Raw genomic sequence first — 27,965 nt, 5'->3', positions numbered from 1 at the left:
GAGGGATTCAGACTTAGGTGGATGATTAAAACCATATTGTTCTAGCCAACTTGACTACATGTTAGCTTTTATAAAGTTAGTTGAATTGTGCAAGTTTGTGGACCATGCAGGATTTTAGAGTGTAAACTGTAGAAGGTTTATTTACCAAACTCAATTACAGATCACTTCTTTCAGAAAAGCTACAAAAACAAGGAATGAAGGTTCGTCCGGTCTTTCTCAAGAAAATTCCAAGCTTTCTCACTTATCATGGTGTTTCACGTTTGAGATGAAAACTAATAGAAGCAAAATGTGATTCATGCCTTCGTTCAAACATGCAAAAAGAAAATCTGCTCACACGTAAAACTTTCTCAATCGCACTGAATTGCCGGAAAAAGGAGGCTCGAAGGTGAAAATCTGACATGAAAGTTTTATTTGATTGTTGACGAGCACCATCTTACACTGTTACATGGGAAACAAAATTTAAGTCGTTGTATTCGTCAACTCGTCCGTGCATAAATAGTTGATGATTTTAGCCTGTTTGTTGAAGATTTTACTAGTGTGATCAGTTTGGAGCAAATTATCCTCACCTGAATTACAATGTCTTTTGATGTGCTATATCCTCTCTGCTTCATCCTTTTCGTGTTTTTCCCAATTTCCGCCATAGCTCAAACTTATAGAAACATGTCTTTAGGCTCATCACTCACTGCACAAAATAATAATTCAGTAATCTGGAAATCACCATCTGGTGAATTTGCTTTTGGTTTTCGACAGATTGGAAACGACGGTTTCTTACTAGCCATCTGGTTCAATAAAGGTACCAGATAAAACCGTAGTGTGGTCAGCCAATGGAAATAGTCTTGTGGCGCAAGGATCCAAAGGTGAACTCACTGCTGTTGGCCTGTTGCTGCTCAATGATATCGTGACAGGCAAAGACACGTTGGTTGCTTCAGTAGGTACTGGGGTTGTTACCTACGCAGCCATGCTAGACACTGGAAATTTTGTGCTGGCCAACGCACATTCGAACAGTTTGTGGGAGAGTTTTGGTCATCCAACCGATACAATCCTACCCACACAGACAATTAATCAATGTAGCAGACTATATGCTCCCTATACGTCAACAAATTACTTGACGGGTAGATTTCTGCTTACACTAGAATCTGATGGAAATCTCAAGCTTTCTACAACAAATTTCCCCCCAAGATTATCCCTATTACGGTTATGGGAATTACACCGATACTCTGCATAGTGGCTTTCAGGTCATCTTCAACCAGTCTGGCTCTGTTTACCTCACTGCAGCAAATGGAACAATACTCAAGGTGGTATTACCCTACACATTTTCGAACCAAGATTTATACCAGAGAGCAACTCTTGACTATGATGGAGTCTTGAGGTACTATGTATTTCGGAGAAGCAATGACTCAAGTGGTGGAACATGGTCTGCATTGTCCTTCATTCCCTCGAACATCTGCATGAGTATCGTGCAAAAGCAAGGCGGGCGAGCGTGTGGCTTCAACAGCTTATGTAATCAAAACCAAGGTCGACTGATTTGCCAGTGCCCATCTGGTTATACCTTGATGGATCCACATGATGCGTTGAAAGGCTGCAAACCGAACTTTGTTCCACATAGCTGTGATGGGGCCTCGTCGGAGAGTGATCTTTTCTATATGCAAGAGATGCAAAACGCGAATTGGCAGGCATCTCAGTATGACGAGTTTTATGGTGTAACTGAGGATTGGTGCAGGCAGGCATGCATGCCTAGCCGATTGTTTATGTGACGTTGCCAGTTAGAGAATTAGTATGTGTTTTCTGAAGGCAATCCCTCTTCTCAATGGGAGGATAGACCCCAGTTATAATGGAAAAGCTTTCATCAAAATAAGAAAAGACAATTCTACTTTGGGATCAGCTGGTGCCGCGAAGACCAAAAGGAAGAAAGAATATGATTCAACTTTGATTGTTGCCGGATCAGTGCTCCTGAGTAGTTTGGGGGGTTCTCAACTTCCGCTTGCCATTAATAACCTATATGGTTGTTTCTAGCGTATATTCTAGAAAAAGCTAAGGCAATTCGATCTAATCCAATCATGTCAGGCATGAACTTGAAGTGTTTCACATCTGAGGGGATCAAAGATGCTACGAACAAATTCTAGGAAGAAATAGGACGCGGTGCATCTGCAACAGTTTTTAAAGGAGTTTTGGCATCCGATAATGGGATTGGAAAGTGTGTTGCTGTCAAAAGTTTAGACGCGAAGGTTAGAGGAAATGATGTGGAATTCAATGCTGAAGTGAGTGCAATTGGCAGAACAAGTCACAGAAATTTAGTCCTGCTACTTGGGTTTTGTGACGAGGGTGAACACTGAATGCTTGTGTACGAGTTCATGAGCAACGGATCTTTAGCGAGCTATGTTTTTGGAGAGTTGAGGCCAAAGTGGTTCCAGAGAAGGCATATTGCCTTGGGAATTGCAAGAGGGCTCTTGTATTTGCACGAGAAGTGCAGCAGCCAGATTGTACATTGTGACATCAAGCCTCAAAATATTCTTCTCGACGACTCTTTCACCGCAAGACTTTCTGACTTTGGATTGGCCAAGCTATTGAGAATGGACCAGACTTGAACCACGACTGCAATCAGGGGAACGAAAGGGTATGTGGCTCCGGAATGGTTCAAAAACTTGCCTATCGCAGTGAAGGTGGATGTTTACAGCTTTGGCATTTTGTCGTTGGAGATTATTTGCTGCCGGAAGAAATTTGAAGAAAACGCCGAGGATGAAAATCAAATGATATTAGCGGATTGGGCGTACGATTCCCATAAGCAAAACAAACTGCACCTTCTATTTCCCAACGACAGTGAGCCCATGGAAGCCATCAAGGAGATGGAGAAGTACGTGATGATTGCAATGCGGTGCATCGAGGAGGATCCATTGTTGAGGCCCACGATGAAGAATGTCACACTTATGCTTGAAGGTACTGTTGAAGTCTCATTTCCACCTGATCCATCCTCGTTCATAAATTCGACATTTTAAGTGCTTGCAGTATAATTTCATATTTTTATGTTTGATTTTCACGGGTTACAGTTTAAGCCATGAGTTTGGTGAGTCAGATAGTCCTTAATCTGCGGTAATTAATGTATAACTATGATAAACCTCTTGCAAGATTGAATCCTCAATAATATATAAAAGAGTTAAAAGTACGAATAACTACCTAACATTTTGGGATCATTCCAAATCAGACATAACCTTTTAAATCATTCCAAATAACTACATACAGTTTTGAAGAAATGATATTTGTTAGGTTCACTAGCTTTAAGTGATGTCGTGGACAAATATGAAAGCGTGTTTTAACTCTCAAGTTAGCTATGGTGCTTTGGTCACATCCCGGCCTGGGTCCTCACCACATCACCGGCTCGACTCCGTCGTAGCACAATATTATCCGCTTTGAACCCCGACCACGCCCTCACGGTTTTCCCAATAAGGAAACCGAACTTACAATAAAAGAGCACTAAAACGTGTTTTGTATTACATGTTTAGTGAAAAACATAATAATTAATTTAAAGTTTGTTAAAATTTCTATCTAATGTTTAGGGTTTAGATAGATTTTTTTTTTTTAACCTTCTAGGAACCTTCTTCGCCAAATTCATGGCAATTAAGTGATGAAAGAACATGATTTTCTTTTATCGTGCAATGCGTGTATAATGTGCCGTGGTGATCATATTATCAGTGAAAGTGAGAGGAACTTTTGAATTTTGAATGGCTACGTTGATTTAATTGGAGTTCGGTGGAATTAGAAAAAAATTTGATTTGATTTCTGTGTAGTTCTAGAACTATTTTCAATCAAGACTTTTGACTCCATAAAATTTTCGGTGTCCACCGACCCACTCAAAAAGAGTGAGACTTCCATACATGTCATGTTTTCATATGGTAATGCGTTATTAAAATGTAAATTAGGTTGCTATAGTGATGTACCTCTTCAGGTGTATGTAAGTTATTCTCTTGATACTGGCTTAAAAACTCTTAAAGTTATCTACTTTTTGTTGAAAATAAACCTCATCGAGTTGTAGACTTTTGTGAATTTGGAGGATTTTAAAGAAGAAGAGATACCAAACTCAACTAGAAATCCAGGCTTCCTCACAAGTCTATATTCGTTGCTTCATTTCTTCATAGATTTGTGCATTTTCTCAATTGACAGATGGTGGTATGATTTTTTGTTATCAATAAAATTTCCCTTGTACTTAAAAAAAAAAAAAATGGTAAGATAAGTCAAAGTAAGGCATGATTAAAGGAGCCAAAAAGAAGAATGGGTACAAAATAATGTTCAAGAATCGGAGTAAAAAAAAAGTTGCTTCCATTTACGCATAAAGATAGAAGAATAATTACTCAAAAGTTTGAAGAAGAATTACACCCAATAACTTGTGAGGATGAGATTGTCCTGTTGTCGAAAAATTAAAGAATCTAGCATGAGCTAAGAAGTTGATATATGCTCTCTATTGCCCGTTGGTTTGAGGTATGGCTTCAACTTCATTAATGGTATTAGAGCAGGTTTGCTACTTGTAAACCCTAACGGCCATACAAACTCCAAGTCACACATAAACTCAAACAATTATATGAAAATTTTATTTTATTATTGGATGTTTTAGTGCCCCTCCATTTGATTATTTGTTAATTGATGTTTAGTTCTCTTAACATGCAAAGACTTTTAGGTCGTCGGACTCGTCAACTTGTCGTTAACATAAAATATAGTTCAATTGATATTGAGTCTATTTATTGAAGATTTTAGTAAAGTTTGATCGGAGCAAATTACTGTCTCACCTTAATTTCCATGGCTTTTGATGTTCGATATCTTCTCTTCTACTTCCTTTTCATGTTTCTACCATTTTCCACCACTGCTCAAACTCATAGAAACACATCTTTAGGCTCATCACTCACTGCACAAAATGATAACTCATCTTGGCAGTCACCATCTGGTGATTTCGCTTTCGGTTTTCGACAGATTGGAAACAACGGTTTCCTACTAGCCATCTGGTTCGATAAGATACCAGAGAAAACCATTGTGTGGTCAGCCAATGGGAAAAATCTTGTGCCACAAGGATCGAAAGTTGAGCTCACTGCAGAAGGCCAGTTTAGTCTTAGTGACATCGCAACGGGCAAAAGCACATGGATTGCTTCTTCTGCTGGTACTGGAGTTGCACATGCAGCCATGCTAGACACCGGAAACTTTGTGCTGGCCACCGCTAATTCAAGCAGTTTGTGGGAGAGTTTTAGTCATCCAACCGATACAATTTTACCCTCACAAACTCTAAATCAAGGCAGCAGACTCTATGCTCACTACACGTCAACAAATTATTCGAGAGGTAGATTCATGTTTGCAGTACAAAAAGTTGGAAATCTTATGCTTTACACAACAAATTTCCCACAAGATTATCCTTATTTCGGTTGTTGGAATTACACCGATACTCTGGGAAGAGGCTTTCGGGTAGTCTTCAACCGGTCTGGTTCTGTTTACCTTACTGATAGGAATGGAGCGATACTTAATGTGCTATTATCCTATATGTTTTCGAACCAAGATTTGTACCAGAGAGCAACTCTTGACTATGATGGAGTTTTGAGGTACTATGTTTTTCGTAAAAACAATGGCTCTAGTGGCGGAACATGGTCTACATTGTCCTTCATACCTTCGAACATCTGCATGAGTATCTTGCAACCAAAAGGCAGGGGCGCATGTGGCTTGAACAGCTTATGTAAACATGACCAAGGCCGACCGGTTTGCCAGTGCCCACCTGGTTATACCTATATAGATCCAGATGATATGTTGAAAGGCTGCAAACCTAACTTTGCTCCACAAAGCTGCGATGAGGCCTCATCGGAGAGTGATCTTTTCTATATGCAAGAGATGCAAAATGCGTATTGGACTTTTTATGAATATGACAAGTTTCAAGACATAACTGAGGATTGGTGCAGGCAGACTTGCCTAGCTGATTGCTTCTGCGCAGTTGCCAGTTTTAGAACTGGTAACTGTTGGTTGAAAGGAGTTCCTCTTCTCAATGGGAGGATCGACGCAAATTATAGTGGGAAAGTTTTAATCAAAATAAGGAAAGATAAATCTACTTCGAGATCAGGTGGCGCTGCGAAGAACAAAAAGAAGAAAGAATATGATTCAACTTTGATTGTAGTTGGATCAGTGCTCTTGAGTAGCTTGGGGGTTCTCAATTTCATCTTGCCCTTAGTAACCTATATGGTTGTTTCTCGCATATATTCTCGAAAAGCTAAGGTGATTCCACCCTATAAGGTTATGGCAGGCATGAATTTGAAGTGTTTCACTTATGACGAGATAAAAGATGCTACGGACAAATTCAGGGAAGAACTAGGCCGCGGTGCATCTGCAACTGTTTTTAAAGGAGTTTTAGCATCCGATAATGGGATTGGAAAGTGTGTTGCTGTCAAAAGTTTAGACGCGAAGGTTAGAGGAAATGATGTGGAATTCAATGCTGAAGTGAGTGCAATTGGCAGAACAAGTCACAGAAATTTAGTCCAACTACTTGGGTTTTGTAACGAGGGTGAGCACCGAATGCTTGTGTACGAGTTCATGAGCAATGGATCTTTAGCGAGCTTTGTTTTTGGAGAGTCGAGGCCAAAGTGGTGCCAGAGAAGGCATATTGTCTTGGGAATCGCAAGAGGGCTCTTGTATATGCATGAGGAGTGCAGCAGCAAGATTGTACATTGTGACATCAAGCCTCAAAACATTCTTCTCGACGACTCTTTCACCGCAAGAATTTCTGACTTTGGATTAGCCAAGCTTTTAAGAATGGACCAGACTCGAACCACAACTGGAATCAGGGGAACGAAAGGGTACGTGGCCCCAGAATGGTTCAAAAACTTGCCTATCACAGTGAAGGTGGATGTTTACAGCTTTGGCATTTTGTTGTTGGAGATTATTTGCTGCCGGAAGAAACTTGAAAAAGACGCTGAGGATGAAAATCAAATGATACTGGCTGATTGGGCTTACGATTGCTATAAGAATAACAAACTGCACCTTCTATTTTCGAATGATGGTGAGGCGAAGGAAGACATCAAGGAGATGGAGAAGTACGTGATGATTGCAATACGGTGCATCGAGGAGGATCCATTGTTGAGGCCTACGATGAAGAATGTCACGCTGATGCTCGAAGGTAATGTTGAGGTCTCAGTTACTCCTGATCCGTCCTCTTTCACAAATTCGGCACTTTAAGTGCTTTCAGTTATAGTTCCAAGCTTTTGTATGTATGATGATCAAGCACTCCAGAGTCCAGTCTAAGCCATCAGCTTGCCGTAGGTCAATAGTCTTTTAACTTAATATGCAGTAATTAATGTGTCGCAATTATAAATCTCATTTGAGTTGTCTCAATAAAAAGAGGGATATATTCTTCTTTGTTCAATATGTGCATTCAAAAGAAAAGAATTTCTCTGTAATTTCGTTTCTGTTTTCCAACTAAATTAATGCAAAGAGTTTTATATGTTATCAGCTTTTCTTCTGGCATATTTAAGCGCTTAATTCAGCTTCATCTCGAACGTGAAACAGAATGGTAGGTTTCCGGCTTACTTAACTAGGCTTGAGAGGTTCTGCAGTAAGTGAGAAAGTACTTGCATACAAAAAAATTCACAAATTTTTTATAGCTCGAAGAAATTGATTATAATCTGAAGCACCTAAAATATTGAACTTATGAAAGAAGATGGATCGGGTGGAGTTGAGACAACAGTTCCTTCGAGCATGGATGTGATTTTCTTCATCATGGGCCTGAGCGACGGGTTCTCCTGAATGCAACATATTGCAATCATAACACACTTCTCAATTTTCATCACGTCAAGCATTCCCTCACTGTCCTTGAATAGCAGCTGCAGTTTCTTAGGCTTATAGCAATCGTATGCCCAATAAGCTAATATCATTTGATCTTCATCCTCTGCCATTGCGTTAAAATGCTTCCTGCAAAAATCATTCCTAACAACAAAATACCGAAGCTGTAAAGATCAACCTTGGCCTTGATAGGCAAGCTTTTGAACCATCCAGGGGCCACATACCCTTTCGTTCCCCTGATTCCAGTCGTAGTTTGAGTCTGGTCTATTCTCAAAAGCTTGGCTAATCAGAATGCAGAAATTCTTGGCAATAGTCATCAAGAAGAATGTTTTGAGGCTTGATGCCAAAATATACAATTTGGCTGCTACACTCCTCATGCAAATACAAAAGACCTTTTGCTATTCATAATGCAATTTGCCTTCTTTGGTGCCAGTTTGTCATTGAATCTTCAAAGCGAGGAAGCTTGCTAGAGAGCCATTGCTCATAAACTCATATACAAGAATTTGACAGCAACACATTTTCCAGTTCCACCAAGACCCCTTTGAAAACTGTTACAGAAGCACCGCGTCCTAGTTCTTCCTCGACTCTATTTGTAGCATCATTTAGCTCCTCACAAATGAAACACTCCAAGTTCATATCTGACATGACCGGATAAGGCTGAATGACCTTAACTTTTGTATAATAGATTCGAGAAACAACCAAATAATTTCTCGACGGGAGGAGGAAGTTCAGAACCCCTGAGCTACTAAGTGAGTAGTGATCCAACAAGGATTGAGGAGAGAGATGATCAGAACGCTGCATTTTGGGAGTGTAGAATAGCAAGTTGCAACTCAATTGCTCTGCTCTTCTGGTAAGTGTAAAGTTTCAGAGAAATCAAAAGCGCGCAGAAACTCTTCCATTGCATGGAGGTTTTGAAGCACCAAAAAAGAATCCAAACAATGTGAAAAGTCCAAAACATCCACTTTTGGAATATGGCAACAACAAATTATCTTTTAACAGGGGAATTACAAATTCTCCGCTCACTTTTTTTTTTAATTAAATGACGCTTCCTTCTTTTAATTTTCTCGCATCTAAAATAACACAAATTACTTCCCTTTTTTTAACTTTCTCACATCTAAAATAACATAAATTCCGTCCTCCGTCAGGTTTACATCATGCATACTACTATTTAATTTTCAAGTCAACTGTGATGAGTCCATCGCCTTCACAAACGACTAAGTAAACGTTGAATCATGGTAGATTTGCAGTTGGAGGTATTTGTCATTCGGGGTAAGGGATGCAAAGTCTTTTTAAATCTTAATATGCAAGCAGCCCAATTACTTGGAAGCTGCCTTCTTTGAATACTTCAAAGAGATGAAACATCAATGCTGCTCTGAATCTAGTTTAAAATTCAAGTTTTTCCTCTCGTCCAATCTACTCTTTTTTGTAGAATTTAGTGTGAGAATGTTTCCAAGTGATGCACAGTTAAAGATTGCATCAATCAGATGCCATGATAAATAAACTCACGATTGAATGAATCAGTAACACATTAGACCTGTACAAAGAAAAATGAGACCAACCGAAAATTTCGATTAGGGTTCACGACTTTTCGGTGAATAAAAACCGAGGTTTTGAAGAAGAGATTGGTTGATCAAAACTAAACAATTTAAAGCGTTCGGCAGGCATGGCCGGAACAAGAAGAAAACATTGGAAAAGAAAATTTGTTTGGTGTTTGTCGGCTGAACAGTTAAAGACCTTTGTAGCAGTACTAATCCACTTAAAAAAGGTTATAACAGAAATAAATTGTAATCTTGAATGCACACGTTGGACAAATAAAAACTAAACAAACTTTTGATAAACATAAGAAATGGATAATTGGAAGCACTTAAAGTATTGAACTTATGAAAGAAGATGGATCGGGAGGAGCTGAGACTTCGACAGTTCCTTCGAGCATCAATGTGACTTTCTTCATGGTAGGTCTGACTGACGGATCCTCCTGAATGCACCATAGTGCAATCCTCACATACTTCTCGATCTCCTTCATGTGGTGCATTGCCTCATCATCATTCTTGAATAGCTGGTGCAGCTCATTATGCTTGTAGCAATCGTACGCCCAATCAGCTAGTATCATTTGATCTTCCTCCTCTGCCGCTGCCACGAAATGCTTCCTGCAGAAAATAATCTCTAACAACAAAATTCCGTAGCTATAAATATCAACCTTGGCCGTGATAGGCAACCTTTTCAACCATTCAGGGGCCACATAACCTTTTGTTCCCCTGATTCCTGTCATGGTTAGAGTCTGGTCGATTCTCAAAAGCTTTGCTAAACCGAAGTCAGAAATTCTTGCAGTGAGAGAGTCATCAAGAAGAATGTTTTGAGGCTTGATGTCACAATGTATGATTTGGCTGCTACACTCGTGCAAATACAACAGCCCTCTTGCAATTTCCAAGGCGATTTTTCTCCTTTGATACCAGTTTGGCATCGACTCTCCAAAGAGGAAGCTCGCTAAAGATCCGTTGTTCATAAACTCGTATACCAGAATTCGGTGCTCTCCCTCGTAACAAAATCCAATTAGCTGGACTAATTTTCTTTCTGGTTTGTTCGGCCAATAGCACTCGCTTCCGCTTTGAATTCCAAATCATTTTCTCTGACCCTAGCGTCTAAGCTTTTGACAGCAACGATCTTTCCATTATTAGAGGCTAGAACTCCTTTGAAGACTGTTGCAGAAGCACCGCGTCCTAGTTCTTCCTCGAATTGGTTTGTAGCATTGTTTAGCTCCTCATAAGTTGTAACATCCTACATCGCCCAGGAGAGTGATCCTTATATGTATATCTTATCCCTCCTTAACACAAGGCCTTTTAGAAGCTCACTGGCTTCGGAGTTTATCGGAACTTCGAAGTTAAACGAGTAGCGCGCGAGAGCAATCCTATGATGGGTGACCCACTGGGAAGTTGCTCGTGAGTTCCCAAAAACAAAATCGTGAGGGAATGGTCTCACATCGCCCAGGGGAGTGATCCTTATATGTATATTTCATCCTTACTTAACATGAGACCTTTTGGGAGCTCACTGGCTTCGGGTTCCGTAGAAACTCCGAAGTTAAGCGAGAAGGGGGCTAGAGCAATCCCATAATGGGTGACCCACTGGGAAGTTGCTCGTGAGTTCCCAAAAACAAAACCGTAAGGGCGTAGTGGGCCCAAAGCGATAGTGGGCCCAAAGCGGACAATATCGTGCTACGGTGGTGGAGCGGGTCCGGGAAGTGATCCGCCCCGGACCAGGATGTGACAATTTGGTATCAGAGCCTAACCCTGACCGTGATGTGCCGACGAGGACGTCGGGCCCCTAAGGGGGGTGGATTGTAACATCCCACATCACCCAGGGGAGTGATCCTTATATGTATATCCCATCCCTACTTAACACAAGGTCTTTTGGGAGCTCACTCGTTTCGGGTTCCGTAGGAACTCTGAAGTTAAGCGAGAAGGGGGCTAGAGCAATCCCATGATGGGTGACCCACTGGGAAGTGTCTCGTGAGTTCCCAAAAACAAAACCGTGAGGGCGTAGTGGGCTCAAAGCGGACAATATCGTGCTACGGTGATGGAGCGGGTCCGGAAAGTGATCCGCCCCGGACTAGGATGTGACATGAGTGAAATGCTTCAAATTCATACCAGAGATGACTGGATAAGGTTGAATCACCTTCGCTTTTCTCGAATAGGCTTGCGAAACAACCAAATAGGTTATCAATGGTAGGAGGAAGTTTAGAATCCCAGAACCACTCAGGATGACTGATCCGAAAAGGATCAAAGTTTTATTGTCTTTCTTTTCTATGTTGGAACCTCCACCTGATTTCACAGTCGAATTTTGTTTCCCAAATTTTATAAGAGTGTTTCCTGTAAAACTGGGGTCAGTCCTCCCATTTGCTAAAGGGAGTCTCTTCTTAACACACCCTCCGTTTCCAAAAAATGCCCCGGCACAAAAACAATCATCTAGGCAATTCTGTTTGCACCAATCCTCAGTTACATCCGGAAAATTCTCGTAATCTCCGCCCGGATAATCTGTGTTTTGCAGCTCTTGGAAATCGAAAAGATCTGTTTCCTCCTTTGACACTTCACCACAACTCTATGGGGCAAAGTTTTGCTTGCATCCTCTGCGCTCATCTTTTGGATCAGTAAAGGAGTAACCATTTGGGCAGTGGCAAGTCGGTCCTTGATCTTCAAGGGTGCACAAGCTATTTAAGCCACATGCACCACGACCCATGGAATCCACAATTGACACGCAGATGTTTGGAGGTTCGAATGAGGAAGTGGACCAAGCCTTAGGCCATCTTTGGGCGCTCGAGCTAGTGATTTTCGGGTAAACATAGTGCCTAAATACTCCATCATCCTCTAGTGTTGCTCTCTGGTAGAAATCTTGCATTGAAACCGGACTGGATGTTATGTTACTGAGTAAGCTTCCATTCTTGGCTGTGACGTAAATAAGGCCAGACTGATTGATCTTAGAGTGTCATGTGTCACAATCCTAGGAGAGGAGTTAGTTAGATGATTAGCTTAGTCATTAAGCTAGCTAGTATGTATAAATAGTGGAGTGAATGGGTTTGTAATGATGTTTTGCATTTTGAATGAAATAACTTTCTCTATTTCCCTTTGTAAGTTTTTCCTTGCTCTCCAAGGTTCCATGGCATTGCTTTCTTTGATCTGTTATGAGATAATACAATTGGAGATTTGCCAATTGAGTAATGGATGCTGTCTTTTTAAATCTTAATATGCATGCAGGGCAATTACTTGGGAAACTGCCTTCTTTGAATGCTTCAAAGAGATGAGACATCAATCCTGCTCCGACTATTTCTAAATTCAAGTCTTTCCTCTCGTCCCTGGCCTACAATAAGCATTCTTTTCTACCCCTCTTTTTGGGTTGAAGCCCTAAGTCGTCCAATCTTGACTTAAAAGCCCTATACAACTACTCTTTTTGTAGAATTTAGTGTGAGAACGCGAGGACAAAATCCTTTCGTGAGGGATTAAGTCATGCAAGAGCTTATAAGGAGTTAGATTTCTTCTTATATTGTTTATTGGTTTTATGGTGGAATCCAATTTCTTTATAGTATTAGAGCAGATTAGCTCACGTGTGAAGCTCAACGACACACGTGTTCCACGTCACCCAATTTGCGTTGTTCACGTGTTAGGCTAGAAATTTTATCACACATATGTGTGAATGTGAGGACAAAATCTTACATCGATGAGAGATCAAACTATGCAATAACTTATAACGATTTGAACTATTTTTCATATTGCTAATTGATTTATAATGAAAATCACATTCCTTCATTTAGAAATGACAGCTTATAGTCAAACCAACAATTATCTCTGCCCGCCCAGCACCTCCATGAAAAAGAACCTCTCAATATGGCAGATCCTTTGAATTAGACCGAGAAAAAGAAACCACAATTCGATGCACCATTCCCACAGTGTTGTAGGCTGTGGCCTTTCAATAAAATATACGAGATTAAGAGTTCATTTGAATGTACTATTAAAATGACAAAATGTTTTTAGAGAAAATATTTTTAGGTTTCAAAAGCACTTTAAGTGCTTTCTACGAGAACCACCAATTATGTGATTCTTCCAGAAAGCACTTTAAATGCTTTTTCAGGATTTACTAACATTTTTACTAAGGATTTTTTTTAAAAATATTTTCACCAAAAGTGTTTTCAATCATTTTAAAATCACATCCAAATAAGCTCTAAATTTAGAATTTCATCCAACGTAAAATAAATAATAACGCATAAAAACTAATCATGTTACATAAATTAATTTGCGAGCATTTGGTTTTCTTTTTCTTGGTCAAATTTTCTAGAATTTGTAAGCAATATTTGTTGATGCGTTAGGTTGGGGGTGAGCGAGGTGACCCAACTGCTAATGGATAAATGGGTATATGCCTTGACAAACCACAAACGCCATTATTATACCAACCCACAAAAATGGGTCCGCTTTGCAAAAAAATATGACACGTTATCAAATTATTGAATGTTGGTTGAATGGGTGAGTGATATGGACAGAGGACAAACACTAATATGAGCTGGTTTTCGGGGGAAAGGAGAAAAAATCCAAAAAATTAAAGAATAATCTGTATGAAACGAATTTATTACCTCGTAACATTTTAAATGTAATAATATAATGTTGTATGAAGAAAAATTTACGCATAATTTATATAATTAGACCGAAACATTACGGTAGTTGTAAACTTTTTCTTTCTCAAAAAGTCGAGGTGAGGGCCAAGTCCCTCCTTTTCTTCTTGACTAAAGAAAGATAATTTATTATGGCTGGTGGTGGAGGGCTCATTTGAATGGCGGTTGGAGTTTGGGCATTTGTGGTAAGGTGAAATTTTTACTTGTAACGAAAACACAAGCGGTATATCATGAGTTTTTATATAAGTGGTGTAAAATTTTATTTTTTAAGTTATTAACTTTTTAACACATATATTCCACCATTTATATAACGACACGTGGTGTACCATTCTGTGTGACAGTCACACTGAACGATACTCCTTGTGGCCGACAAATTATCCAATATTTCGGTAATTATCACTCTCAATAGGAAGATCCTACCAAATTGTGGTGCATTTTATTTTGGAATGTGCTATTCATAACACCCACTTTTCTCATAGAGTAAATTATAGTAATAACTTTAATTAAATTGAAGCAATAGTTCATTAACTAAAAATCTATTATAATTGGTCCCTTAACGTTAATTCGATTAGAGAAATAGTCTCTTAACTTTAAAGGGACACTTACCATCAATTGCGAGTTTATGCTCAATGGCACGAGAATACGGGACGCTAAATCTGCCGGTACTGGAGTTTATACTCAATTACTCCATCTCTCGAAGTAGGCTAAATCGAAGCATTGGAACGGATTGGGAGAAGGGAGAGGGAGAAGGGAGAGACAAGAGAGAATTGAATTGAGAGAGATTTTTTGTAATAACCCGTCCCGGTATTTAGGGAAGAAAATGGGTATTTTTGTATTTTCACTAAGTTTGGGGAATACCTTTCTTTTTAAAATTGTTTTTGAGCCTTAATTGGTGAGCCCAAGGGGCCCACCCCTTGTTTTTGTCCCCCGGTTCTTTCCCGTTCCCTTTTTTTTTTTTCTTCTTACTCTCTCTCTCTCTTTCTTTCTCTTTGTCTTCCTCTCCCTCCCTCCGAGCAGAGCACACACACCCATGCCCACACCTATAGCTCTTTTCTAACCCCGTGGTTGTGTTTTGGACGTCAAACCATGAAGAAACCACCTCGGAGACATTTCCCAGTTTTCCGGCGTGCACCGCCCCTTTTGAGGCATTTTCCGGCCAAACCACGGCGAGTTGGCCGGCGTGCAAGGTATCAATCTCTTCGTCTCGCTGAGTACTACAACTTTCCTTTTTGTTTCACCTAATTTCATTGAGTATTGAAGAAGTTATACTCATTTGAATCTTACCCAGTTTCCGGCGGCCTCAGTGACTTTCGAGGCAATTTCCGGCCAAACCACGGCGAGTTGGCCGGCGTACGAGGTATCAATCTCTTCGTCTCGCTGAGTACTACAACTTTCCTTTTTGTTTCACCCAATTTCATTATGGAAGAAGTTATGCTCATTTGAATCTTACCCAGTTTCCGGCGGACACCCGTGGCTTCCAGGCTATTTTCCGGCGAACTCCAAACCCAAGGCCTTTGGGCCTTTCCTGCCAAGCCCAAACCCATTACCTTTTTTTAATTAGGCCTTTGGGCCGTGTGGTTTCTAACCTAAAACCCAACCCACCTAACACCTAACCCAATTACCTTAACCCAATTACCTTAGCCCCAAAACCCTAAAGCCCAAACCCGTGACCCGTTGACCCGTGACCCGTTGACCGTTGACTGGATCAACGGTCAGCGTTGACCTTTGACTTTGACCGGTCAACGATCAACGTTGACTTTGACCGTTGACTTTTTGAGTTTTCGTTCGGGACCCCTCCTAGGCTAATTTCGACGTTCTGAACCCGTTTCCGATGTCCGTTTTCCCAAATTCATTCGTTTGAGTAGAGTTTGACTAAATGTACCGTTTATGTGCTTAGGGGCGATTATTTGTGGCGTTTCCGTCTTCGCTAGTGGCGTGGCTTTTCGACGGCGAAGTACTGTGAGTGGACCCCTTCTAAAAATGCATGTTTTAATGGTAGAATTGCATACACAGAAAAGCATGACTTTACGATTATGTTTTACGAAATGTTTTGAGATAACGTGCTTACTGATGCTAGTTTGAATTATTACTATTTTTCCTATAACCCATGTTCTTATATAATATCTGATGGATGACGATATGATATTTAGAACATGTTTAGAACACTTCTTTATAGTATAGACGATGGATGACTTTATACTATGAAGTTGATTTTCAATATATGTATGTTCACTGGTTTTGTACTTACCTAGTGGTCCTTTCCGCTACAGGACGAAGGGATAGATCCGGTCCGTCCCGGGCGACGGTTTGGTGTTGGCATAAGGCCTGGAGTGTGTTTTCCTCTGACTGTCTGCTCAGAGACGGGGAGCCGGCAAGGGGCCTGAAGTGTATTTTCCTCTGATTGTCTGCTCAGAGACGGGGAGCCAGCATGGGGCCTGAAGTGTTATATCGGACATTCACTAGTGTTTATTGTTTATGCGAATTATGATTTGAGATATTGCACGACATGCTAGATTTCGGAAAACCTATGTTTCTCATTATATTTGTGTTTTCATAAAACCTGGGGGTTAGTACGTTGATAACTGTTTTATTATATATATATATATATATATATATATCAACTTGGTCCACTCATGTTTGTTTTGCGCCCCCTTCAGGACTTAGAATCGAGGCATACAATCCTGACGTCCAGGCACTTCCGCATCGGCATCTTCGAGTCCTCTCGGTGTAGGGCCCACTCCTTTGTTTCATTCAATTTTATATTATTTTCTTTTAGTGTTCTAGATTAGTGGTGTGCTCTGAACACGGTCCTTAATTGCATATTCATTATTCTTTTATATTTATAAGCCTTATTTATCCTTTGTTTTCAACAGTTGCACTCAATAAATGGCTTTCGTCACCTTCGGGTGTCGGCCAGCACGTGCCTATCCTGGTATTCGGGGAATATCGGGGTCGGGGCGTGTCATTTTTTAATTTTTTTAATATTTAATTAGTTTTTTAATTCAATCGGGTAAAAGAGTGAATCCTATATCTTGCACGTCAGCAGTTAATAGATAAATTGACAAAATTTTTAATGGATATTTGACATTACAACAAATTCGTAAATTAAGGTATGATATTGTAATGTTTAAAATATGATGTATGAGATTGTTATGCGACACATAATTAAAATAGTTTTGTACAATTTATCCTTATCAATTAATTTGTTTTATAGTGTCACAGTGTGGGAGGTGAACTTTTTTCAAATCCATAACATACTATTCATTCAAAAAAAAAATTAATATTGTCTTGAACTTTCAACCATGCATCTCGCGGAATATTTAGAGTAAAAGAATAATATTACATACCATGCAGAAATTGAAACAGGTATGATATCCACACATTCTATTTTACTTTTCACATATTTTTTTTAATTTTCAACATTCGGATCAGATGAATTGAAGAAGATCAATGAATATAAATTATTAAAGGGTATGTGAGAAGTAAAATGAAATTTGTGAATAAGACATCTCATTGAACAAATTACATGAAGCTTGACTGAGTCAAAGAAGACAGTTTCCAAGTAATGCCAGCGAAATTTAGTCATTCACGCAAATGAGCTCATTGTTGACCTTGTTGTGGTTTGATCCTCTTATTTAATACGAAGAAATCACATCGTCGTCCAGCAGCTAAGTTTTTTTTTTCATACTTGGAAGAGGATGAAATAAAACATTGCAATTGATTGAAACAGAGTCCCTCTGTAAATTTTGCCATGGCTTGTCCACTGATAAATCTTCTCTTCTTCCTTTTAATGTTTCTAACATTTTCCACCCTAGCTCAAACTTCCAAAAACATTTCTTTAGGCTCATCCCTCACTGCAGTAAAAGATGATAACCCATCCTGGCCATCACCATCTGGTGAATTTGCTTTCGGCTTTCGAGAAGTAGCAAAAGATGGGTTCCTACTAGCCATTTGGTTCGATGAGATACCAAATAAAACTATTGTCTGGTCGGCCAATGGGGATAATCTAGTGCCAAAGGGATCAAAAGTGGAGCTTACGGTCGATGGCGAGTTTATTCTCAATGATGCAACTGGCCAGCGGATATGGTACACTCAATCTGCCGGTAGTGGAGTTGCCTATGCATCCATGCTAGACACCGGAAATTTTGTGTTGGCGAATGGAAATTCATCCAATGTGTGGGAGAGCTTTAGTAATCCAACCGATACAATTCTACCCTCACAAACTCTAAATCAGAATGGCATACTCTATGCGCGCTACACGGCAACAAATTACTCGACTGGTAGATTCCTGTTTTCACTACAACCTGATGGGAATCTTGTACTTGCGACTACAAGGTTCCCACAAAATACGCCCAATCAAGCGTATTGGTCGGTGCAAAATCCAAATACTGGATTTCGATTCATCTTCAACGAGTCTGGCTTTATGTACGTCGCATCCAAGAACGGAAGCTTACTCAGTACCATATCATCCAATACGGTTTCAATGCAAGATTTCTACCAGAGAGCAACACTAGAGTATGATGGAGTATTTAGGCACTATGTTTACCCAAAAAGCACTAGCTCGAGCGCCCAAAGATGGCCTAAGGTTTGGTCCCCTTCCTCATCCCCATTCGTACCTCCAAACATCTGCACGTCGATTATGGAATCAAACGGCGGTGGGGCATGTGGCTTAAACAGCTTTTGCACGATTGAAGAACAAGGACCGACTTGCCAGTGCCCAAATGGTTACTCCTTTATTGATCCGGAGGATGAGCGCAGAGGATGCAAGCAAAACTTTGATCCACAGAGTTGTGGTGAAACGTCAAAGGAGGAGACAGATGTTTTCGAATTTCAAGAGCTGAATAACGCAAATTGCTGGGGCGGAGACTACGCGCTTTTTGAGGGGGTATCTGAGGATTGGTGCCGACAAAATTGCCTAGATGATTGTTTTTGTGCTGTGGCAGTTTACAACAGCGGTGGACAGTGTTATAAGAAGAGACTCCCTATCTCGAATGGGGCAATTGACCCCAATATTACTGGAAAAACTCTGATAAAAGTTGGGAAACAAAATTCGACTGTGAAATGGGGTGGAGGTTCCAACACAGAAAAGAAAGACAATAAAACTTTGATCCTTTTCGGATCAGTCATCCTGAGTGGCTCTGGGGTTCTAAACTTCCTCCTACCATTGATTACCTATTTGGTTGTCTCGCGATCCTATTCGAGAAAAGCGAAGGTGAGTCAAAATCATCCAGTCATCTCTGGTCTGAATTTGAAGCATTTCACTTATGAGGAGCTAAAAAATGCTACGAACCAATTCAAGGAAGAACTAGGACGCGGTGCTTCTGCAATAGTTTTCAAAGGAGTTCTAGCCTCTGGTAATGGGAAGAGCGTTGCTGTCAAAAGCTTAGACACTAGGGTCGGAGAAAATGATTTGGAATTCGAAGCGGAAGTAAGTGCTATTGGCAGAACAAACCATAGAAATTTAGTCCAGCTACTTGGATTTTGTTACGAAGGAGAGCACCGAATTCTTGTGTATGAGTTTATGAGCAACGGATCTTTAGCAGGTGTCCTCTTTGGAGAGTCGATGCCAAACTGGTACCAAAGGAGGCAAATCGCCTTGGAAATTGCAAGGGGGCTGTTGTATTTGCACGAGGAAAGTAGCAGCCAAATCATACATTGCGACATCAAGCCTCAAAACATTCTTCTTGATGACTCTCTCACTGCAAGAATTTCTGACTTCGGTTTAGCAAAGCTTTTGAGAATCGACCAGACTCTAACCACAACCGGAATCAGGGGAACAAAAGGTTATGTGGCCCCTGAATGGTTCAAAAGGTTGCCTATCACGGCCAAGGTTGATATTTACAGCTACGGAATTCTGTTGTTAGAGATTATTTTCTGCATGAAGCATTTCGAGGCAGCGGCTGAGGATGAAGGTCCAATGATATTAGCTGATTGGGCGTACGATTGCTATAAGCAGAATAAGCTGCACCAGCTATTCAAGAATAACGATGAGGCAATCCATGACATGAAGATGGTGGAGAAGTATGTGATGATTGCAATATGGTGCATTCAGGAGGATCCATCGCTTAGACCTAACATGAAGAAGGTCACATTGATGCTCGAAGGAACCGTCGAAGTCTCAGCTCCACCCGATCCATCTTCTTTCATAAGTTCAATACTTTAAGTTCTTCCAATAATAATCCCATTTCTTATGTATATCAAAAGTTTGTGTATTTTTCATTTTCAAGTACTCTCTGCTCTTAACGTACTGTATGGTATTGAATGTACATAATTCTCTTAAAATGTCCGAACAAATAGAGGAATTATCAGTTGTATAAAACCTAGTTCGTCATTTTTTTTGTCTGAATAAATAGAGGAAATATCGATGGAGTAACCTTAATTATCTTCATGATATCATAGCAGGTTGGCCTACGTGTGAAGCCTAACGGCTAAGCATGCTCCACATCACTTATCTATATTAAGGGGAGGGGGTAGGCTAATCTTCATAATGGGCTAGCAATACTGTGGTTCAAATTTACCTTTGGTGGAACGAATACGTTAAAAGGGATTATGTGGTACAAAAATTGGGAAAGGGATCCTCTCTGGATCCCATCCACCAAATCCATCCAATCAATTAATCTGGGCCTTTAAAATTTGATCCAACGGCTACAAACAGGGAGTCATTTAAAAGTTATATTAATTTTAGCTGTTCGATCAAATTTCAAGAGTCCAGATTAGATGATTAGGTGGATTAGGTGGAAAGGATCCGAAGAGGATCACATTTTTGGATTAAAATCCGTTTCAAGGACAAGCGCGTCCCACGTTATTTCTTACGCCAAACATGGGACGAATCAGTTATGTCCCACTATGTTCCATCCCACTTCACGTTCCACAAGGCTAGTAGAAAGTAGGAACCCATCTTTTCTAATTTTCCGAAAACCAAAAGCAAAGTCATCAGATGGTGATGTCCACGACGATGAGTTATCATCATTTAGTGCGGTGAGAGATGAGCCAAAAGAAATGTTTCCGGAAGTTTGCATCATGAATACAAACTACTTAATTTTCAAGTCAACCGTCAATCATGGTAGATTTACAGTTGGAGATTTAATTTGCCCCTTGGGTACGTAATGGATGCAAAGTCTTTTCTAAATTTGAATATGCATGCAAGTCAGTCTTGTCCCTGTGCTACAATAGAATATGCATTCTTTTCTACCCTCTTTTTGGGTTGAACCCCTAACTCGTCCAACCTTGACTTAGAAACTCTATAGAACTACTATTTTTAGAATATGCATTCTTTTCTACCCTCTTTTTGGGTTGAACCCCTAACTCGTCCAACCTTGACTTAGAAACTCTATAGAACTATTCTATTTTGTAAAATTTAGTGTGAGAATGTGAGGACAAAGTTCATTGGTGAGAGATCAAATCGTGAAAGGGCTTATAAGGAATTTGGTTACTTTTCATATTGCCAATTGATTTTATAGTAGAACCTCAATTCTTTCATTGTGGAACACTAATTCTTTCTTGTTTTGCTTTCTTAAGTTGTCTAATATTGTAAGCATTTGGATCTAAACGAATATAATTTAGTGGCTAGTATGCATTTGGTCTAGACAGGTCCTCACAATGAGGACCTTATGAAAGCACTCTTGTCACTCTGCACACTGCATCAAATAAAGTAATTACTACTTTATTGTTTTACCTCAAGATCTTTGACACGCCCCGACCCCGATATTCCCCAAATACCAAGATAGGCATGTGCTGGCCGACACCCGAGGGTGACAAAAGCCATTTTATTAAGTGCAAATGCTGAAAATAAGGGATAAATAAGGTTTATAAATATAAAAGAATAATGAATATGCAAATAAGGACCGTGTTCAGAGCACACCTCTAATCTAGAACACTAAAAGAAAATAATATAAAATTGAATGAAGCAAAGGAGTGGGTCCTACACCGAAAGGACTCGAAGATGCCGATGCGGAAGTGCCTGGACGTCGGGATTGTATGCCTCGATTCTAAGTCCTGAAGGGGGTGCAAAACAAACATGAGTGGACCAAGTTGATATATATATAATAAAACAGTTATCAACATACTAACCCCCAGGTTTTATGAAAACACAAATATATAATGAGAAACATAGGTTTTCCGAAATCTAGCATGTCGTGCAATGTCTCAAATCATAATTCGCATAAATAATAAACACTAGTGAATGTCCGATATAACACTTCAGGCCCCATACCGGCTCCCCGTCTCTGAGCAGACAGTCAGAGGAAAATGCACTTCAGGCCCCTTGCCGGCTCCCCGTCTCTGAGCAGACAGTCAGAGGAAAACACACTCCAGGCCCTATGCCAACACCAAACCGTCACCCGGGACGGACCGGATCTATCCCTACGTCCCGTAGCGGAAAGGACCACTAGGTAAGTACAAAACCAGTGAACATACGTATATTGAAAATCAACTTCATAGTATAAAGTCATCCATCATCTATACTATAAAGAAGTGTTCTAAACATGTTCTAAATATCATATCGTCATTCATCAGATATTCTATAAGAACATGGGTTATAGGAAAAATAGTAATAATTCAAACTAGCCTTAGTAAGCAAGTTATCTCGTAAAACGTTCATTAAACATAATCATCAAATCATGCTTTTCTGTGTATGCAATTCTACCATTAAAACATGCATTTTTAGAAGGGGTCCACTCACAGTACTTAGCTGCCAAAGAGCCACGCAACTAGCGAAGACGGAAACGCCACAATTAAACGCCCCTAAGCACATAAACGGTACATTTAGTCAAACTCTACTCAAACGATTGAATTTGGGAAAACGGACATCGAAAACGGGTTCAGAACGTCGAAATTGGCCTAGGAGAGGTCCCGCACAAAAACCCAAAAAGTCAACGGTCAAAGTTAACCGTTGACCGGGTCAACGGGTCACGGGTCAGGGTCACGGGTTTGGGCTTTAGGGTTTTGGGGTTAGGGTAATTGGGTTAGGTTTTAGGTGGGTTGGGTTTGGGTTAGAAGGAAAATGGGTTTGGGTTTGAAACCTCACGACCCAAAGGCCTTAAAATTAACAAAACAAAAAAATACAAATAATAAAAGGGTTGGGTTGGGCTGCCTAGGTTTTGGGCTTGGCAGGAAAGGCCCAAAGGCCTTTGGGTTTGGTGGTCGCCGGATTCCAAGGAGGGAGAAGGCCGGTTTTCGGCCAGAAAATTCCCAAGCTCCATTGGAGCTCAAAACTCAACCAAAACATGTCATTCAATATACCAAATTGAAGCCCCGAAGGTAAGGAATCGAAATATACCCTTGGTTCCCGTCATCATGGTAGGATTTGGCCGGAAAACAGCCTGGAAGCCACGGGTGTCCGCCGGAACTGGGTAAGATTCAAATGAGCATAACTTCTTCAATACTCAATGAAATTGGGTGAAACAAAAAGGAAAGTTGTAGTACTCAGCGAGGCGAAGAGATTGATACCTTGAACGTCGGCCAACTCGTCGTGGTTTGGCCGAAAATTGCCTCGAAAGTCACTGAGGTCGCCGGAAACTGGGTAAGATTCAAATGAGTATAACTTCTTCAATACTCAATGAAATTAGGTGAAACAAAAAGGACATTTGTAGTACTCAGCGAGACGAAGAGATTGATACCTCGCACATCGGCCAACTCGCCGTGGTTTGGCCGGAAATAGCCTCGAAAGGGACGGTGCTCGCCTGAAAACTGGGAAATGTCTTCGAGGTGGTTTCTTCGTGGTTTGACGTCCAAAACACAACCACAGGGTTAGAAAAGAGCTATAGGTGTGGGCATGGGGGTGTGTGTGTGTGTGTGGGTGTGTTCTGCTCGGAGAAAAGAGCACCGAGAGGAGGGGGGAAAGAGAGAGCACGGAGGAAGAAAGAGAGAAGAGAGGAGAAGACTTTTCAGAAAAAAAAAAAAGAAAAGAAAAGGGAAAGGGAAGGAACCGGGGACAAAAACAGGGGGTGGGCCCCTTGGGCTCACAATTAAGGTTCAAAAACAATTTTAAAAAGGAAGGTATCCCCAAATTTAGTGAAAATACAAAAATACTTATTTTCTTACGTAAATCCGGAGACGGGTTCTTACAATCTTGTTGAGAATGAATCTCATATTGATGAGAGAATGCATCTTGCACAATTTTATAAGTAAGTTGAACTACTCTCTATATTATTAATTGATTTTACAGTAAAAACTCAACTTTCTTCGTATTCAAAACATATTTTTCAACATTCAAAAAGTTTAATAGTGTCTTGGACTTTCATCCATGCATCTCGTAATATTCAGAATAATAAATTATCTTACATGTCATGTGGAAATTGATAAAGGAATTTGGATCCTGGATTCATATTGTGAAGATCCTAGGTATCATCACATTTTAGCCGTTTACTGTACATCGTGCGGTAAAAATTTATTTTGAATTTTTTATTTGAAATTAAACACAAATAATCCTTAACGAAAATTGGCTACACTATATACAATGAATGGCTAAATTATGAGGATCCCTAAGATTCCGACAAAAAGAATCCGGAAATGATATTCCCTTGATAAAGTACGTAAAAAGTCCAAGAAGGCAGTTTCCAAGTAATGCCTGGGAAAATCTTAAAAAAAAGGACTTGACCAGAGTCAATTCAATCAATGAAGAAAATGAGCTCATTGTTGACCTGGTTGTTGCTTGATCCTCTAATTTAATCAGAAGAATTCACATAGTCGTCCAGCAGCAAAGATTTCTGTCTCATAAATACTTGAAGAGTACGAAATAAAAATTGCAAGTCATTGAGACAGAAAATATAGTTTATTTGAAAATTTTCTTCACCTTTGTAATTTTTCCATGGCCTGTCCACTGAAAAATCCTCTCTTCTTCTTACTTTTCATGTTTCTACCATTTCCCACCACTGCTCAAACTTATAGAAACATATCTTTAGGCTCATCCCTCACCGCACTGAAAGATAATAACTCGTCCTGGCTATCACCATCTGGTGAATTTGCTTTTGGTTTTCGAGAAATCGCAAAAGATGGGTTCCTGCTAGCCATTTGGTTCGATAAGATACCAAATCAAACTATTGTCTGGTCAACCAATGGGGATAATCTAGTGCCAAAGGGATCGAAAGTGGAGCTTACGATCGATGGCGAGTTCATGCATAATGGCAAGCGAATACGGAACACTGAATCTGTTGGTACTGGAGTTGCCTATGCATCCATGCTAGACACTGGAAATTTTGTGTTGGCGAATCGAAATTCATCCATTGTGTGGGAGAGCTTTAGTTATCCAACCGATACAATTCTACCCTCACAAACTCTAAATCAGAATGGCATACTCTATGCGCGCTACACGGCAACAAATTACTCGACTGGTAGATTCCTGTTTTCGCTAAAACCTGATGGGAATCTTGTACTTGCGACTACAAGGTTCCCACAAAATACGCCCAATCAAGAGTATTGGTCGGTGAAAAATCCAAATATTGGATTTCGATTCATCTTCAACGAGTCTGGCTTTATGTACGTCACATCCAAGAACGGAAGCTTACTCAGTAACATATCATCCAATATGGTTTCAATGCAAGATTTCTACCAGAGAGCAACACTAGAGTATGATGGAGTATTTAGGCACTATGTTTACCCAAAAAGCACTAGCTCGAGCGCCCGAAGATGGCCTAAGGTTTGGTCCACTTCCTCATCCTCAGTCGTACCTCCAAACATCTGCACGTCGATTATGGAATCAACCAGCGGTGGAGCATGTGGCTTAAACAGCTTTTGCACGATTGAAGAACAAGGACCGACTTGCCAGTGCCCAAATGGTTACTCCTTTATTGATCCGGAGGATGAGCGCAGAGGATGCAAGCAAAACTTTGCTCAACAGAGTTGTGGTGAAACGTCAAAGGAGGAGACAGATTGCTGGGGCGGAGACTACGCTTTTTTTTAGGGGGTACCTGAGGATTGGTGCCGACAAAATTGCCTAGATGATTGTTTTTGTGCTGTGGCAGTTTACCACAGCGGTGGACAGTGTTATAAAAAGAGACTCCCTTTCTTGAATGGGGTAATTGACCCCAATAATACTGGAAAAACTTTGATAAAAGTTGGGAAACAAAATTTGACTGTGAAATGGGGTGGAGGTTCCAACACAGAAAAGAAAGACGATAAAACGTTGATCATTTTGCGGATCAGTCATCCTGAGTGGCTCTGGGATTCTAAACTTCCTCCTACCATTGATAACCTATTTGGTTGTTTCCCGAGCCTATTCAAGAAAAGCGAAGGTGTGTCAACCTTATCCAGTCATCTCTGGTATGAATTTGAAGCATTTCACTTATGAGGAGCTAAACAACGCTACGAACCAATTCGAGGAAGAGCTAGGACGCGGTGCTTCTGCAATAGTCTTCAAAGGAGTTCTAGCCTCTGATAATGGGAAGAGCGTTGCTGTCAAAAGCTTAGACACTAGGGTCAGAGAAAATGAATTGGAATTCAAAGCGGAAGTGAGTGCTATTGGCAGAACAAACCACAGAAATTTAGTCCAGCTACTTGGATTTTGTTACGAGGAAGAGCGCCGAATTCTTGTGTATGAGTTTATGAGCAACGGATCTTTAGCAGGTGTCCTCTTTGGAGAGTCGATGCCAAACTGGTACCAAAGGAGGCAAACGCCTTGGAAATTGCAAGAGGGCTGTTATATTTGCACGAGGAAAGTAGCAGCCAAATCATACATTGCAAAATCAAGCCTCAAAACATTCTTCTTGATGACTCTCTCACTGCAAGAATTTCTGACTTCGGTTTAGCAAAGCTTTTGAGAATCGACCAGACTCTAACCACGACCGGAATCAGGGGAACAAAAGGTTATGTGGCCCCTGAATGGTTCAAAAGGTTGCCTATCACGGCCAAGGTTGATATTTACAGCTACGGAATTCTGTTGTTAGAGATTATTTTCTGCAGGAAGCATTTCGAGGCAGCGGCTGAGGATGAAGGTCCAATGATATTAGCTGATTGGGCGTACGATTGCTATAAGCAGAATAAGCTGCACCAGCTATTCAAGAATAACGATGAGGCAATGCATGATATGAAGATGGTGGAGAAGTATGTGATGATTGCAATATGGTGCATTCAGGAGGACCCATCGCTTAGACCTAACATGAAGAAAGTCACATTGATGCTCGAAGGAACCGTCGAAGTCTCAGCTCCACCCGATCCATCTTCTTTCATGAGTTCAATACTTTAAGTTCTTCCAATAATAATCCCATTTCTTATGTATATCAAAAGTTTGTGTATTTTTCATTTTCAAGTACTCTTTGCTCTTAACGTATTGTATGGTATTGAATGTACATAATTCTCTTAAAATGTCCGAATAAATAGAGGAATTATCAGTTCTATAAAACATAGTCCGTCATTTTCTATGTTTGAAAAAAATAAAGGAATTATCGATGGAGGAACCTCGACTATCTTCGTGGTATAAGAGTAGGTTGGGCTACACATGAAGCCTAACGGCTACGTGTGCTCCACAACACCTAATTTGTGTTGTTCACGTTTTTGGCTTGAAAATTTGTTACACGTGAAGTAACATATGAGGTTGTGAAGGTTAAAGAGTCGTCTCAGTGAAATGAGGCTCATAAGAGGTTGACTTGAATCGTTAGATACATGGGATACTGCTACTTCAGTTTCGCAGCTTATCCGAGTTTTATTTACCCGGTGCACCATTTTCACAGTGCAGTAGTAGCTCTATAGGTTGATGGGAATCGTTAGATATGTGGGACTTTCAACTGTAGTTGTGTTGGTGTTGAGCATCTAGAGTGACTAGGTTCCTTAATTGCCCTTATTTACCTTTCATTTTAGTACTTCACTTTGCAAGCCTAAAGGAGATTTTTTTTTTAAAATTTTTATTATTATTGTTTTGAACAAACAATCTTATCTATACTAAGGGGAGGGGGTGGACTAAACTTCATAATGTGCTAGCAATAATGTGGGCTAAGCTTCCTAAGACCTTTCACTTACAAGTGAAGATGAATATTATTAGACCGTAATATTAAGTGACTGCCATTGTTTATTAGGTACTTCCTTTATA

The 27,965-nt window shown here is 40.2% G+C and overlaps 2 protein-coding genes and 4 pseudogenes across 2 annotated transcripts; 4 read left to right on the top strand and 2 right to left on the bottom strand.

The window, feature by feature from the left end:
* Positions 1-576: 576 nt before the first annotated feature.
* On the top strand, positions 577-3,027 carry LOC137743741 (G-type lectin S-receptor-like serine/threonine-protein kinase LECRK2; annotated as a pseudogene).
* A 1,758-nt stretch (positions 3,028-4,785) lies between these two features.
* On the top strand, positions 4,786-7,232 carry LOC137743855 (G-type lectin S-receptor-like serine/threonine-protein kinase LECRK3). Its single transcript, XM_068483791.1, has one exon. The coding sequence runs from the start codon at positions 4,786-4,788 to the stop codon at positions 7,189-7,191; it is 2,406 nt and encodes an 801-aa protein (XP_068339892.1). The 3' UTR covers positions 7,192-7,232.
* A 414-nt stretch (positions 7,233-7,646) lies between these two features.
* LOC137743856 (G-type lectin S-receptor-like serine/threonine-protein kinase LECRK3) lies at positions 7,647-8,595 on the bottom strand (annotated as a pseudogene).
* Positions 8,596-9,658: 1,063 nt separating this feature from the next.
* On the bottom strand, positions 9,659-12,381 carry LOC137742621 (G-type lectin S-receptor-like serine/threonine-protein kinase LECRK3; annotated as a pseudogene).
* A 5,244-nt stretch (positions 12,382-17,625) lies between these two features.
* Positions 17,626-20,275, top strand: LOC137742619 (G-type lectin S-receptor-like serine/threonine-protein kinase LECRK3). Its single transcript, XM_068482531.1, has one exon. The coding sequence runs from the start codon at positions 17,697-17,699 to the stop codon at positions 20,106-20,108; it is 2,412 nt and encodes an 803-aa protein (XP_068338632.1). The 5' UTR covers positions 17,626-17,696; the 3' UTR covers positions 20,109-20,275.
* Positions 20,276-24,721: 4,446 nt separating this feature from the next.
* On the top strand, positions 24,722-27,255 carry LOC137741449 (G-type lectin S-receptor-like serine/threonine-protein kinase LECRK3; annotated as a pseudogene).
* Positions 27,256-27,965: the final 710 nt, after the last annotated feature.

Source organism: Pyrus communis, chromosome 8 (assembly GCF_963583255.1).
Source record: "Pyrus communis chromosome 8, drPyrComm1.1, whole genome shotgun sequence".
Lineage (NCBI taxonomy): Eukaryota > Viridiplantae > Streptophyta > Magnoliopsida > Rosales > Rosaceae > Pyrus > Pyrus communis.
The sequence above is the reverse complement of the archived record's forward strand: the minus strand, read 5'-3'. Positions and strand labels throughout refer to the sequence as shown.